At 43.6% G+C, this 16658-nt stretch overlaps 1 protein-coding gene across 1 annotated transcript; it reads left to right on the top strand.

The window, feature by feature from the left end:
* The first annotated feature begins 2008 nt into the window (after window positions 1–2008).
* LOC134530595 (ras-related protein Rab-8A) lies at window positions 2009–14303 on the top strand. Its single transcript, XM_063365574.1, has 6 exons — window positions 2009–2170; window positions 6292–6352; window positions 8752–8890; window positions 9182–9271; window positions 10332–10445; window positions 12602–14303. The coding sequence occupies exons 1-6, from the start codon at window positions 2047–2049 to the stop codon at window positions 12695–12697; spliced, it is 624 nt and encodes a 207-aa protein (XP_063221644.1). The 5' UTR covers window positions 2009–2046; the 3' UTR covers window positions 12698–14303.
* Window positions 14304–16658: the final 2355 nt, after the last annotated feature.

The raw sequence follows: 16658 nt of genomic DNA, 5'->3' as shown, positions 1-16658 counted from the left end.
CATCTGTTCCCCTCATCAGGGACAGTCAGACTGATAATTAACTTGCTATTTGGGCTTTGTTGCCTCACTATATCTGTAGTCGTGTTCTCTACGTCGGTGCCACGGTATACGCATCGTCGTCCCACGCCACATGCCGTAGAACTTCACTCGAGCTTCGTGAAACACGCGCTAGCGAAATAAATGAGCTACAATACAGGTGGTTAACAGAACTGAAATATAAACGACACTGCAAGATAACGATGTAAAGTGAAACGAAGGCCTGTAGGGCCCACGTCAGCGGACACTGCGTTAACTGCAGCGAGACATGCCCCTGTGCACTCGGCGCTGCTGTCCCGCCTCTCACGCGTGTGTGCGGGTTGCCTGCCCGTCGTCGGCAGGCGCACGGCCGTATAGCTGCATGTCTCGAGGGGTGGACGTGCTTCACATTGTAACAGCAGGGACATTTGTTGTAAATGATTTGAAATGGAGGTTTTGGACGTTAATACGTCTTATAAATATATATGCTAGTTCGAAAGGTGGAGTATTACGAAAGGGTGAACTGAGAAAATAATTATGAATGCTGTATAAAATTATTTAAAAAAAAATTGCAAATTTAATAAAGATCAAACTAACAAAATTAGAGCCAGGCTCAAAGTACAGTTCTACAAAATTTTGAAAAACAAAAGTTCAAAGTCAAAGCAATAAACCAATTAACAAAAAAAAAACTTTGTGACCAGATACAAAATAATTACGAATTAAGGAGAACTCTGAAAATAAAATTAATAATCATTATTAATTTTAATTCCCTTCTTATAGGTACACTTATAAAAAGGGTATACGCGTAGTTAAGAATTTGTAAAAAAAAGAAATAAGGAACGAGATTATATTATGTTAGATGCATATATAGAATGACGTGGGATCTAAACTCCACGAAAATACAACAAACGTTTCAACAAAGTGACACTGATCAGAATCAACAATAAATATAACTCGTACACGAAGTGCGTATCTAGCGCGACTCGGGTCTAGTAAAGCACCCGATACACGCAAGGTCTCAAGAGAAAAAATTAACAGCCGAATATGAACGAATAAATACATGAAGTACCTACATATTTTCACGCTTACATTTTGTGGCTAACACGCTAAATATATTACGATACACTGATAGGTACAAAAACTTACAAATAGTGTATAAAAACGAATATACGATCTAAACAATACAATGCAGTTATGTGCCCTATAAAGTGGGCAGTCAAGATAATGATCAAATATCAAATAGACCGCAGAGCCTATGAATATTACACACACACACACACACCAAAATACAGCCTTTAAATGCAAGGCAACAAAATCTACAAGTTCCAAACAAGGCTCCGATCATGCGTTTGGAAAACGCCCCTGGGAAATCTAATCCTTGAACGAGACACGGCTAAGCACACTTAATGGAAATAATTTTGATCGTCGTGGCCAAAAATAAATCCAACCAAAGAGAAATGCAAGGCTACAAATGACTCTACAATGCCACTTAAATTCAAATGATGCATCAACGTTCAAACGAAGCACTCACACCCGTGCTCAGTCCGGCAACACTGTACTTTAACGGCAGTACTCGTCCAAGAATTAACGAAACAAGGAAAAGTAACCCTTCGCAAATACAAAATAGTTCCCTGTAAAAAAATGAGGGGGGCAAGGATAAAACAAAACAAAGGGGGAGGGGTGGTAGGAGAAGAAAAGGGAAAGGGGGAATACGAGGCACCAAGCCGAGGATGTCCAACAATAGCCGAAGAACTAGGCGGCAATGCACGAAAGATCGTGGCATGTTTACGTTTCTTATTGGCGAATTCCTTTCAAGCTATTGAACAAACTTTTTCGTGTTAGTTCTTATGCAGCAACGATTTGCTTTGCCAACCTGTAGACTTCAAACTGAACACAGACAGTGGTCGAGTGCAGATGCGGCAGGGATACCTGCGCCTCTGTACTCGGGTTGCATTCTGCGCGGCTGCGCGCGCACCCGCCGCCCGCCACAATCGATGGTCGCGGCCCGGCGCGGCACGGCCCGTGCACAAGATGGCGCTGGACTTCGCGGCCACCTACAAGGTGCTCGTGCTGGGCGACTCCAATGTCGGCAAGACGTGCATCGTGCACCGCTACTGCGACGAGCGCTACTACGACACCTACATCTCCACCATAGGTGAGTAGCGCCCGCCTCCGTCGCGGCACGCCGACCTCGCTCTAACCTCGCTGCGTCATGTCCGTCAACAAGTACCTGCCTGCTCCCAGTTCAGGGCCGTATTTACGCGCAGGCTATCCAGGCTGTAGCCTAAGGGCCAGCACCACACGACACGAAAAAAAAATTATACTGCGATGTGGATCTTCTTATATTCTTAAAATACGCGTCGAAATAGTGCCCAGTTGTTTCGTGTGGATTAATTGCGCCGAACTTAACTCTTCTGCATAAAATATTTTCGATTATTTTCATTGGTTTTGGTGTCACTTAATTCCTTAACCTCTAAATACTGTTTGTTTAAATTGTCTAGTTTAATAAAAAACTAATTTTTTCAAAATAAAAAATTGATCAAAAATATGAGTTTTGTAGGGTGTAGGTCAATTAAAATAGACTGCCCACCCAGACCCAGGCATGAGGCACTGGAAGGGGATACCCCCCCTTAGAGAGGGCCCGCACCGCAGACTCAGCCTAGGGGCCCACAGGCAGTAAATCCGGCCCTGTCCCAGTGGTCTTCAGACAACCAACTGGACCCATCTTCTGCCGAGTGACTACCTCTTCGCACGCATACCTTCTCTACGTTCCACATTACGAATTTTCCTCGCAGTTCAAGAAAACTCCCATAACCCTCACGTATATGCGCTCTTCACAACAATAGCGTGTCTAACAGGGGGGAAAAAAACAATATTAATCTTCCTCCAGTAACAGCTTGAAATTGATCTGGATTTGTCAAAGTAAGTCGATTTAAAAGTGCAACATTTCACCGTGATTCATTTGTTTTCCCCCCACAACAAACAAGAGTAACCCAGATAGCTTAATGTAAAAATCAATGTTGTCAGCTGAACTTGCAATGTTTTTATTTCTCTTAAAATAACATCTTGTCTGCTGTTTTTGTAATAAATTTTCAGTTCAATGTCCGCCTAATAATGGTAAAATAATTAATACATGAAGTGTATTTAAAAACAAAAAACTGTAAAAAATTTAAAAATAATATTTATTATTTCTAGCCATTGTAGTCAATACAAAACTGAGTAGGTGGAGCAGTATATTCTTTTGAAGATCTGAATTGAATTAAAATAGTGTTTGGCCAAACCTCAGTAACGTAACTGTATTTACCGCGTAGGCAGCCAAATAAGATTGAATGGATCAAAATGAACTGCAAATGATATTTTCCTCTCTTGAAACACATTTAGATGTACTATTGTTGTTTATAACGTTTTTACCCCATCCTGTTTTAACCCTTGTGCGTTTTTTAAGGTTGAAGCGGGACCTTTACAACTTGTGTCCATAGTGACTCACTCTGGAAAAATATGTAAATTTACATTTTGAATTTTCACAAAGCGTGCAACACTCAAACATGCTTTATTCTTCTTACCTACAATAGGCTGCATGCACTTTAAAATTTTTTTTTGTTATTTATATGATGTATTGAAGTATCGTTTCTTAAAAAAAAATATTGACTACTTCTTGCTTTAAAACCACTAGGGCTTCGATAACTATCCGTTATTGATCAATTGACATCTAGTTAGTCTTCAGAGAAACATGGTACCTGTAAATTGGAAATTGGGGAGACGGTATTTTGTTAAATGGCTGCCTTCATTAATGTTTACGCACACGGGCCAGACAACATCCATCCAACGCTATTTATTAACTCCATCTCATTGGCCAGCGCACTTATGTTTCATGGTTGCAGTACACTTAGTTTGTATTGAATGCCAATATTATAAAATAACGATAGCAAACACAAGTAACATGCCGATAATGATAATAATAAAAATCTGAAAAATATTTTCTAAGACAGTGGTTCCCAAACGTTTTCATCTGGCGACCCACCTATCCTTATAGGAATACCTCGACGGTCTATCGGTCCATGGTGGAGTAAAAAACCTTATTTGTTATATATAATTTACCATCAAATATTGCATATATATATATACATAAAATTACATGCTTTTTTAAGATACCGATTGATTACTGATAAACAATTTGTGTTCTGATTTTAAAATGGTTGACAAAATATTAGCACTATGTAGCAAAACAGTTATTTATTTAACAATAGATATGTGTTTGCACAAAATTCGATTTGTTTAGATTTTTCTTATCTTTTCCGGTGGTTTATTCGATGGTTTCTGATAGTTTTAGGATCGAGTCGCGACCCACTAGTGGGAACCGCTGTTCTAAGGTACAAGTAAGAGCATAAACGTTTTATTAAAAGACTGCTTGCCGGACTACGCATGAAAGCGCATGTTTTCATTGTCACGTGATAGCATTTTCTTCGTGACTCTGACACGTCATGCAGTCACCCTATTTCTGGGTTGGGGAGGGGGGGGGGGTTGTTAGAGTGTTAGAGCAGCTCATTCCTCAAGCTTGTCACTTGTCAGCAGATTATACTTCGGATGCCTGTAGCCAGTGTTATTTCTCCAGTTTGGATACGTAGACTTTATCTGAGCCAATATCTGAATATCCTGCAGTTCACCTTTTTCACATTCTGTGTTATAATATCAGCACTAGTGTGGTCTTAAAGTGGGATTCTACCGTTAGTGTAATATACCCGTTTCCCCCCCCCCCCCCTGATGATGTGTTTAAGGCAGTATAGCGACAAAATAAAGCTATCAGAAAGATAATTTTTTTTTTTTTAAGTTCTCGTCATGTCCATACTGTCATCAGTCTGCCTCCTATAACCCACACTGGGATCTGCACCAGTGAAATGACGCTGCTCTGCCTGTGAGTTAGGGGCGCTGACTACAGGAGACTGGCCGCTCTGCAGATGAAGGAGCGCAACATGTCGTGTCACGGCCACCTGGCTCTCATGTCGTGTCACGGCCACCTGGCACTCATGTCGTGTCACGGCCACCTGGCACTCATGTCGTGTCACGGCCACCTGGCACTCATGTCGTGTCACGGCCACCTGGCACTCAAGTCGTGTCACGGCCAAATGGCTCTCATGTCGTGTCACGGCCACCTGGCACTCATGTCGTGTCACGGCCACCTGGCACTCATGTCGTGTCACGGCCACCTGGCACTCATGTCGTGTCACGGCCACCTGGCACTCAAGTCGTGTCACGGCCACCTGGCACTCATGTCGTGTCACGGCCACCTGGCACTCATGTCGTGTCACGGCCACCTGGCACTCAAGTCGTGTCACGGCCACCTGGCACTCATGTCGTGTCACGGCCACCTGGCACTCATGTCGTGTCACGGCCACCTGGCACTCAAGTCGTGTCACGGCCACCTGGCTCTCATGTCGAGTCACGGCCACCTGGCACTCGTGTCGTGTCACGGCCACCTGGCTCTCATGTAATGTCACGGCCACCTGGCACTCAAGTCGTGTCACGGCCACATGTCTCTCATGTCGTGTCACGGCCACCTGGCACTCGTGTCGTGTCATGGCCACCTGGCATCGTTCCCCCACAAGGCTGACCTCGGAAGGCAACTACAAGCAGCTGCCGCCCCTGGGTGCCAGCACTTACTTGGTGACTGTTTGCGTACTTTTGTACTCTGGAATATTTGCGAGAACTTTCATCTAAATACAGGTGTTGAGTCATAGCATATCTACGTACCAATAAACCACTATAATTATAGCAAAATATTCCCCGTTTTGGCAATGAGAAATTTTAAGATAATATATTTTTTCTAACAAAAAAATATAGTTTATTACTCTGATTGCATAATTTAGAGAATCCTAAAGGATAAAATATAATTTAAGATTTTGAAGTAAATATTTTTTTTTGGAAATGCATTTAAATATTAGTCTTATATTACTTCTTAATGATGAGCAGAAAATATCTCATAGGCAAATCTTTTATTTTTCCTTCATATGTCCTATATACGAAGGAAAAATTAAAAATATATATTTATGTAAAGCTATATAAATTTCTGGGTGCCCAAATTGTATTTGACTGCCAATTATTAGCTAATGCTATCAGCAAGTTACGTACAGTAATTTATGAAACAAGTCCCTGAAAAATATTTGTTGCATTGCAGCAATTTTAGTATGTATTTTTTTTTTAAATTTTGTTTTTGTGTCTGAAACGGACCTTTCTCGCATACATTTCGTTCATTGTCTGTTGTATTCCTCTTGCTTGCAGGCATTGACTTCAAGCAGAAGATCATCAATTTGGATGGAACACCTGTGAAACTCCAGATATGGTGAGTTCGTCGTGGTTACGTCCTCGTGTGTTCTTGTGGATGTCATTATTTGGCGTTACCTTCACTAGTAGCGTTATGTTTTTATAGTATATTTCAGCTAATATGAAAACTTTCCGATTCTCGCATAAGCTATGTTCCTTTCAGTCAAGAAGCTACTTGACCCAGCTGCAACAATTGTGCGATATGCTGTGCTTATGTTTAGTTTTGTGCACAAGTTGACAGGCGTGGCTGCCAGAAGTGGATTACAAAAAAGGTTAAAAATAGCTGGAATAAATTGTAGTTTTCGTAACCGATACGTGTTGGGTTCCCAACGTGTCAAGAACACCGAGCAACAGACTTGTAAGTATCCTGAGGTATCGGTAACAATCGTAATCTCAGTGTGCAGTGTGTGGAACACTATCAGATTTGCACTAATTTTGTTATTTATGAACGTGCTCTTATTGACACTCACTTCTCGTTTCCTTCTAAGTAAGTTTGCCGCCCTGAAAAATGCTGTAAATCCCTATACACTTCCAGCTGCGTTTGTAATATGTGTTTAAGACGCACGCACCGCTGTCTAGGTCAGGGAAGGAGCGGATATCAATCCGTGACCTCCAGACACAAACACTGCAGCGCGGCTACCACTCAGCACCGTGGGTTGGGGTTCCCTTGCGACCCTCGCCCCTAGACCCCACGCGTCAGGAGAGGCCAGGTTAGGCAGCAAGCGGTGCTTGCACGCTGCGCGGACTGCCTACATGCCAGGCGCGCGGGCCAGCCTCGTAACTAGACTTATCCTGCCGACCCGATGGCCGAGACAATATGTGCCAAGTTTCACGGTATCTGTTTTACAATGTAACTATCAGTGTTGGTGAAATATTTAATTATCTTTTGAGATATTTAGACCTAACTGTGCCCATTAAAATTACTTTTGACAGGTGTCCAAGTTTGTTTACTCAGTTAAGGAACGGAGTATACAAATGGAGCATTATCATTGTAATGTTAATGTACTCTTATTGTCTCTTTTAACTGACATTTCATGCAGCAATTTTGTGGTCATTATTCTACACTTGTACGAGCTGTCAATGCCTGGTTTGATCAATGAAATATATATACACTTATCGTTAGTAAATTGAAACATCATTTTACTAAATATGATATGCATTACTACGCTCATAAATGGCCGTCATCCATACCGATAAGCACCGATATTACTGGAGTCAATAACAGGTGATACAGATGCAACAAAAAAATTACAAAAGTAGAAAATTCCAGAGGGGTTCCCCCACAAGTTTTTTTTTAACCCAGCCCTCTTAGCCCCAAGACCCTTCCGACCCAGGGTCCCCACGGGTGTAGGTACGGATACGCCGTATACGCAATAGGGTAAGTCGTTAGAGTGTCGGCTATGACGAGAGGCTGAGGCTACTCATCCTAGCATCGGCACCCTCTCGGCCCTCTAGCTCACTCAGCTAACCAGACGGCTGTATCCTCAGCCATTAGACCTTATTAGTACTGATGGCGCCTACTCCGATCCACCACATCACACCGGGACCCCTCAATCACCCAGGGTACCTTGTACCTGTGTTCCGGTGGAGGCCCACACAGCCTCTCCTAGCTGTCCAGGCTAGTGGCCGCTCACCCGTCAGCTCTTCACAGGGCCAGGGAATCCCCCGAGCTTGCTCCAAGCAATATAAGCACCGCCACCAAGTGCGAAGGAAACCTCAGCGTATATCCCTTCACAACAAGGATCATCCCGCATTACTACCAACTTAGGTGGTGTCTAAGCTAACCATCAGTGCCGTTGCCATACGCGCACAGGACGACCTCGAAGTTGTCCTGGTCTCTTCCCCTGTGCCACCCCATGCCAAGGCCCAGGGGGCTTGCAGCCGTTTAGGCCCGGGTGCCGCTGTACCCGCCTTGGGCTTTTCGCGGTGAGACCGGCCTTCGGGATTCACCACCAGGGCTCAGTAGTCGAACCTCCCAGAGGATTTCAATCGCATCTGCTGCTGACCGCAGATTCAGCCCATTCTCTGTTTCTGGCTCCCGTCCAGACAAGCAGAGGATGCTCCCGGCAGAGTCCTCTCTAGCTTCACCCATCGGTGCCGCGAGGAGGTAGAGGATTGCCGGGAGGCTGTGTGTTCACATTGTAGGACTGTTGGACCATGTCTCGGATAAACTAGAACAGACGATAGTCACTTTCTCTCGCAGGAGCCAGGTCCAGATGCATCAAACAGCCGGATCGTCTTTCGCCCAAAGACATGCCTTGTGCTCCAACAGCTCGCTTCCCTTCTCTCTGGCTGGAGGGCCTGTGGCAGAAGCGGGGTAGCTGGCAGGAGAGCACAGAGGAATAGAGCAGTGTGCAGGAGAGCACGGAGGAATAGAGCAGCGTGCAGGAGAGCACAGCGCTAGGCTGCCTGTTGCAGGGACACAGCGGGGCAGGAGCGCTTCCGCACACTCACCACGGCCTACTACCGCGGCGCCATGGGCATCCTGCTCATGTATGACGTCACGAGCCTCGACTCCTTCAACCACCTGTCCTACTGGCTCAGGAACATACAGGAGGTACGCCCACCGACCATTGCACTCCTACTAGCCGCCAGTATATAGCCTTGTTTAACACTACCAGATAAAACACACGTCTCTTTATCACAAGGATGTGATGTCTTATTGCGAAAACATTTTGTGCCAAGATAGTTTCTAGATGAATGTATACCTTTGTGCTCTTTGTAAGTGAAGAATAATGTTGAGGAACTGCAGTATTGGTAAAGGCAAGAAGGGCCGTGTCTCAGAGGGCCCGCAGACCGCTTGGACGAGAGCAGAGCAGGTGTAGGTGTGTGTGTGTTGTTGTTGCAGAACGCGGCGCCCGACGTGGTCAAGGTGCTGGCGGGAAACAAGTGCGACGTGGTGGAACAGCGCGCCGTGGACAAGGAGAGGGGGGACAAGGTAGGCAGCAGACCGCGGCTTCCAGCGAGGATCTCCCCCGGCACTCGCCTGAGGCCATGTCCAGAGACCAGAGACCTCTGCACCGGGGATGTTGCGTGTTACCACCATGCCACCTCGCTGCGCTCCTCGGCCTTCTGGCAGTGCGGCACACGTGGTGTCCGGAGCTCCAGGGAACAAACACAATGGCATTTCTAACATGAATAATGATACAGAACAGACCTTATCAGGTAATTCATCATCATTATCATCATAATCATCAGCTGCTTCCAGCCTGTGGACAGGACAACAAAGTAAAATGCCTCTATCTTCCTCTGTCACTCCACAATTCCTCCTACTTCACTCTGTTACTTTCTTCTCCTCCTCTCTCCTGCTTTCCCTTAACTGTCTTCCCACCTCCTCCTTGGTCTTCCTTGGGGTCTTATTCCTGTGTACTTCGAATCCATAATTTTTATGCGCAGCCTCTGTTTCCCCATTCTCTGGACGTGGCCATGCCATCTCATTCATACTTACCTTTTCCATGATCTCATTCAAGTCATTTACTCCTGCTCTTGTTTGCACGATCTCACTCCTCGTAACTGCCGACATACTCCTCGTAAACTGAATACCTATTGCTCTGATCTTCCCAGCATCTTCACTTGTCTACAGTCCAAGTCTCTGCTCCATAAGTGTCTATGAGCACAAAATAGGTATTTTACAACACTGTGTGCATTTTAATGACATCTCTCGCTTTCACACCAAATCTCTCACACACCTGTATAATGCCTCTCCTCGTTGTCTTCTCATTACTATCTCATCCTTGTTTTTGCCCTTTATTCCAATACACTTCCCAGGGTTTATATTTGGTGCATCGTTTGGATATATTCTGCTCTCCTCCTCACTAAATAAAAATGGGAATCTTTTAACTAAGCAATGGGGATGGTTTTCTGTTTATGTATACTTTCTTTTTTTAAATGCAAAGAGTTGTTTTTAAAAATTCCCACCAGTTTATCAGAAGAAGGCAACAGCTGAGACGTCGCAGCGGTGGCGCGCGCGGGTGCAGGTGCGTGCTCACTGCTTGCAGATCGCTGACAACTTTGACATGCCGTTCTTCGAGGTGTCGTGCAAGAACAACGTGAACATCGAGGAGGCGTTCCTGACGCTCGCCAGGCGGATACGCGACCAGAGGAACCGGCGGGTGAGTTGCCGCACTTCCCGGCTGCCTCGCTGTCCGCCTGCACCTGCTGCGTTCGTCTCTGCCGGGTCCTCCGCTGACTGCGCTCTGCTGGCGTTTGAAACCTTTCTGGGGGGTTCGACTGCCGAGCCTCGGCGTTTCGGCCCCAAAGGGCCCCATAGTGAATGGATCAGGCCCATTGTAATAGACAGACCGAGAAAGGCGCTGCTGTGTTCGGGTGCACCCGGGCTTAAAAAAAAAAGAGCTGTAAACTGCTCGACTAGGTGTGATACGTTCCCCTAGTCCAGTGGTCGGGGGAGGTGCCGAGGTAACCCCGAGGCCCTCCAGCATATCTATCCAGGGCCTCCTGCGATCGTCACCGGATGAGTTCAGGCACTTCCGGGCCTTAATCGGCTGTAAATCTGTCGGGCCGAGGTATGGCAGGTCGGAGGGTAGTCCAAGGATACGAGGACATCTAGTGGAGTAACTCTGAAGAGTGGCAGTCGGTTAGCTGCTGGCGAACGGTCTGCCGAATCGATGCCAAGTTGGTAGTAGTACGGGAAGAATACATGAAAGATTGAATGGTGTCCCGCTGAGGTTTCCTCCAAGGCCCTGGATTCTGATTGGGTAGGACTCGTACTTGGTGGTGGTGCTCCGATCGCTTGGAGCAGAATCCGAGGGTTCCCTAGCCACATGCGGAGTCGACATGGTGAGCGACGACACAGCTCCGGTACTAGCCTGGACAGCTGGCAGAGGTTGGATAGGCCTCCACTGGACCACGGGTTCACTGGGTGTTTTGATGTGTCCCAGTGTGATGTGGTAGATCGGGGAAGGCGCCAGCAGTGCTGATAAAGTCTTAGGGCTAAGGACACAGCCAACTGTCTGGTTAGCCGAAGCTCTAATACCTTCTCGATCAAAAAGAGGAAGTGATCCCTAGCAGTTCTGTTTAATATATCTCTGGAATGTAATAAATTGAACTGGAAATTTCTCCCACCCTACCCTGATAGGGCGCACATGTGGGAGGGGACCGTGAGAGTGCCAGCCGTAGGTCGGAACAATCTGCCGGGGGTTAAGGTAGTGACTATGCTGGGATGGATAGTCCTAGCCTCTGGTCATAGCTGAAGCTCTAACACCTTCCCGATCAAAAGGGGGGGGGGGAGTAATCCCTCGACAGTTCTGTCTTAATTTACTTGCTCTGGAAGTTTTATACTGTTCTGTAAGCCGACTCCCAATATACCCTAAATGGATGTCTTACAGGCAAGTTGAGCAAACAAATTCAACTTGAATTTACTTTATATGTTTTCCCGACAGTATTATGGCTGACTTGTCCCAGAACTCTGTCAAGGACAATGGATTGGTCACCTTGACTGGTTGGGTTGCATGGAAATAAGCCCTGGAGAAGAGAGAGGAGGAGTTCACCTGCAGTCTGCGCAGAGTCGCTATCTGGGTGCGAGAGAGAGAGAAAAAAAAGGGGGGGGGAAGGACAGTTGAAGAAACTAATTCTAGTATTTCACTTCACTGGTTTAATTTTATCAAGATTCTCTAGAGAAGGAATCTTTGAAGTAGTTGGCATGTTGGAGCTACATATAGGCCTTGTCGTACACTGATCTATAACTGCATTTACACGACACAAATACATAAATGATTTAGGCTTCGTACCGTTTACACAACCAAACAACATACAAATATAACACATGGTATCCTATATAACTGCAGATGATGTTACAAACCAATTTATCATACTGTTCGTGAATATATAGAACTGTCATCTGTGAGCGACTGGGATCACTACACTTGCCACAGGTGTAGGTCTGGCTGCAAGGCGCACTTGGACCAGAAGTTTGTTCCAAATGTGTTGCAGTGCTGGCCAGGCCAAAATGATGGACACACCAAAGTAACTATTTAAAAAATAATTCATGATAGACTACACAGTCCCGTGCATACTCGGGAAAATAAGGCCAATTCGTTGGTTTCGGACTTGTAAGCCGTCTCAACTGGTTTGCCTGTGATTCGATGCTTCTTTGGTTGAGGGTTCCTTTTTGCCCAGAGGCATACAGATGAACAGTGACCCACTATTAAAAGCAGCTTAAAGGTATATGTAGTTTGGTAATCCGCAAATTTTCCCGGTGGTGTGTATCCTCTCGCGTGCTCTGAACCAGCCGTGCCACACCGTGTTGCAGGCCAGCCTGTTCGACAGCGCGGAGCGGTCAGCCGAGGCGGTGGATCTGAGCAAGGAGGTGGAGTCTGCAGACGGGGCGTGGCGCTGCGCCTGCTAGCCAGTCAGCGGCCCCGGCTGAGCCCCAGGCCCGCCCCCGCACCGGCCCTACTTGTCAGCTGGTCGAGCTTCCTCCCTGCCGCCTACATACCCCGTCATCGCACACCATTAGCCTGGCGACGAGCTAAACTGCACACACTTGTGTTATTGCCGCGTGTACAGCTGTCCTGACCCGCAACATATATACCGGCAGCAACTGAACGGTCGAGATCACATTCAGGCCCTTGGGAGCTTACACATTCATCTGTATCCGAATACACTCAGCATGCACATCCATGCATCCCTTAGCATGTGCGCCCACAATGTAATGGACGCAATTCTAATGGATGAATAGTATCAGAATACTTTTAATGCTAGCACCACCTGTTGATAGTTGGTCGTAGGTACTTATGTGCACGTAGCCATTTCGAGTCGCGATATCTACGAATTTTCAGCAAAACGTAAATAACAACAACAAATTTAAATGTCGGATGTTATAAATTTTAGTGATCAAAATAAAAAAATAAGTTTTAAAGATTTTCAAAATTTTAAAAACCCTTAAAAAGTCCATTAAACAACCTTATAAGTTTAAATTCTCCTTTCGGTTATTTGTTTTAACGTTTTTATTTGTCTCTATTTGAGTTATTACTTACACTTATATCGTTTTAACCAAATATTATGCCAAAAAAACTGAAGTAATATTACATACAAACAAAATAAAACACGATTCCGAAGCTAATGGACGTTGGGACGCATCAGTTGATGCGAGTGTCGCATCTCTAGAAATCTCAAATTTAGTGAACGCGTGTAGGGATGAATCGGCATTCCTTGTGAGAATTCGGAAGCGACGCAAAGATGGCCGCGTCACTAAGATCCCTTAGCTAAAGCTGGACTCACAATGATCCGTCGCGTCCGTCGGTTATCTGTCCATCCGTCAACAAGCCGAGTAGTTCACAATAATCTGTACGTCCGTCATAAAATTTATTTTTCCCCTTGGATGCCGCCTACAACTATTAAGGCTTATATTTTCGAGGAAATTTCTCTTGTAAAGATTTACCAGTTTGTCGACCATGTGCGCTAAGAATTTATATTATAAATGATTAAACAAACTCTAAAAAATTATGTATTTTTGGGTTACCGTGCATTATTAATTACTTTTGTGTCTCAGACAACTGTTGTTCATATCAAACTCAAAACGTGTTCATAGGCAAGTTAAGAAAATAATACGGAAGCAGCTTAACAAAGAAACAAACTAAAAAAAAATTAAAATAAAGATAATACCTTTCAGACATTTTTGAGGTTATAATTTCATCCGTCCGTCGAAAGTTATAGCTTGGCAAGGTTCTTACGGACAGACAGACAGACGGATGGAATATTTCGGGCCATCTGATTGGCTGAATGCCTCGTGATTGACGGATGGATGAGACGGATCATTGCGAGTCCAGCTTTAGGGATCCATCAGGCTAGTATTCGGATGCAGCTACTGTGTTATTATGAGCGCAGCAGCCAACGAACAAATTATCACTTTCGGAAAACACACGGCAGCATGTCATTGAGGCACGGTGAGTCCGTGTGTTGGATGGAGCGCCCCTGTCGCCGAGGCCTGACACTCGGAGCCCTCTAGGCTGGGCGGTAGTCTTGGCCGAGTGTCAGGCCGCGCCGCTGCAGCCAGCTGGCGCCACACTCACTTGCAGGGATGGCGACCTTCTCCCGCATATCGATATATCATTGGAATTAAATCGATACCGATTTGATTTTTTCAATGTATTAGGCTATAATACCAAATATTTTACCTTTGTTTTACTAACTATAAATTTATGATTTAAGTATATGTAATAGGGTAATGTGGGGCAAGAGTCCGCATGGGGCAAGAGTCCTTATTCGTAGCAGTTACGCTCAGTGTCACTAGATAGCACTGGCATGTCCATGTGCTCCATTCGAATGCGTTTCTACACACTGGGCTTGGTTGTCACGGTACTCCCGCCATTTCAGTGTGAGTGGTGGCAGTTTATTGTTTTAAGCAGTGTGTGTTGTTATTTATTATATTTAGAAGAGCGTATAAATTTGCATGAAATCTTCAAACCATTCTGCGGAATGTACATAGACATTAGAAGTAGCTAAGTTTTAAATCATCTACTGGTGTGGGTAATTTTGGTTTTATATTAACGGGTAAATAATGGCCAGTGGATGAAATATTTTGTTACACATGGGGCAAGATTCCTGGGGCAAGAGTCCGTATAACATTCTGTGCGTATTCTTGCCCCACGTAGCCATTTTGTCTTGAAAAATGTATTTAATGCCTAAAACTATATTTTAAAGTATGCATTTCCTTTTTTGTTTTTATTTTTGTTTGTAAACATTGATTATAAACCGTGAAATTTAATTGAAAAACCCAAAATTCTTATTTTCTTTAGTGAAAATATTCGAAAATGATTTATCCTGAATGTGGGATCAAATGTGTTTAAAATGTGGTTTCCATTTATAGGATACCTATGTACACTTACATGCGATGTGTGCATGTTGGACTCTTGCCCCTCTTGTGGGGCATGTTTCCTAATTTACATGATTGTGAGTTTTGTTAGGTTAAAACTTCATAAAACCTCCAGTAATAATTCTAAATATTTATTTTTGTTCCTAAAGGCTGTTGATGTATGAACATGTGTGTTTCAGTTCTAAAATTTGCAACAGAGGTGATAAAACTACAGATGTGTCCTTAAGTGCGGACTCTTGCCCCACATTACCCTATTGAGCTCTTGATACATATAAGGTTTTGGAATGCAAATACCTAAAAAACAAAGATTCTATTTTTATAAGCAATAGAGAAATATATCGTATCAATTTTTTGCTTAATTTTTATTATTCAGTATTCTCTTTACATGATTTTATGACGGCATTTTGTTAAATTTTTAAATATTTTTTTGTTATTTTTTAAATATTTATTGTTGTTGGCTTTTGATGATGCTGAGCGAATAAAATGCCAAAAAAACATGTACAGATGATAGTTCTGGATGGTAAAAAGTTGAAAAATTGGGTTTGTTGTATTTACTTTTGATAGTAAGAGATAATTTTAAACTAGCATAAGTGTATTCATACTTTTTTTGTCTGTCTTAGGAGTGTTCTTATTCTTATAATGAGCTTTACTGGTTTATTCACACATACGCGCGCGCACACACACACACACAAACACACACATGCAGATCTTTTAAAGACATACATTTTATATGAACAGCAAAAATTGTTTATCAAATTGATAATATCAACGAAATACAAAGTGAATCTAAGTAAAACACAAAGAAAAAGTTATTTAAACTACAAGAAAGGTTAGGGCATTAACGTCTTAATTTTAATAAAATTGGGTTCTACTTAAAGATATTATTTTTTCAAATAAGAAATTATCGAGATACCTAATAGATATAAAAAATATCGGCATTACAATATTGATACCCAAATATCAATATTTCGAAACTGAAATATCGATATTTTCGATGTCTATATCGATATATTGTTGCCATCCCTACTTGCATGAATTTTAGAGAGGAAGTAGCGTATTACTAGCAAATAGAGTCTATGACGCTTAAATTGTTGAAAGCTTTTTTGATATGTTAGACTGTGATGTTTGCAAATTCTATATTTTCAATGGCAGAACTTTTATTTAATTGCTAGGTGTCCATTTATTTCTTAAAATAAGAGGAAAATTAACTGAATATTTGTTATAAGCACGTAGGCAACTGCTAGTTTTGCGAACGGCTCAAACTCTTACCCACTCCGACACCGTGATGTCGACAATGATTAGCGTTGTCTAGATTTAGTTAGGTGTGTTGTCTACTTAACAACATCCACGCTTATTTTAAATCACTGCATCTTATTGTGATTTTGACGTTCAGATTGTGAAGCTTTAACTTTTCATTTTCCTTCATAATGCATAGGTTTCCAAAATGTCAATTATGAAACCTTAACAACTGATTATGTAAGAAATACAATAC

The sequence above is a fragment of the Bacillus rossius genome, chromosome 1, assembly GCF_032445375.1.
Source record: "Bacillus rossius redtenbacheri isolate Brsri chromosome 1, Brsri_v3, whole genome shotgun sequence".
In the NCBI taxonomy this organism is placed as follows: Eukaryota; Metazoa; Arthropoda; class Insecta; order Phasmatodea; family Bacillidae; genus Bacillus; species Bacillus rossius.
Note: the sequence above shows the minus strand (reverse complement) of the source record. Positions and strands in the feature narration are given on the sequence as shown.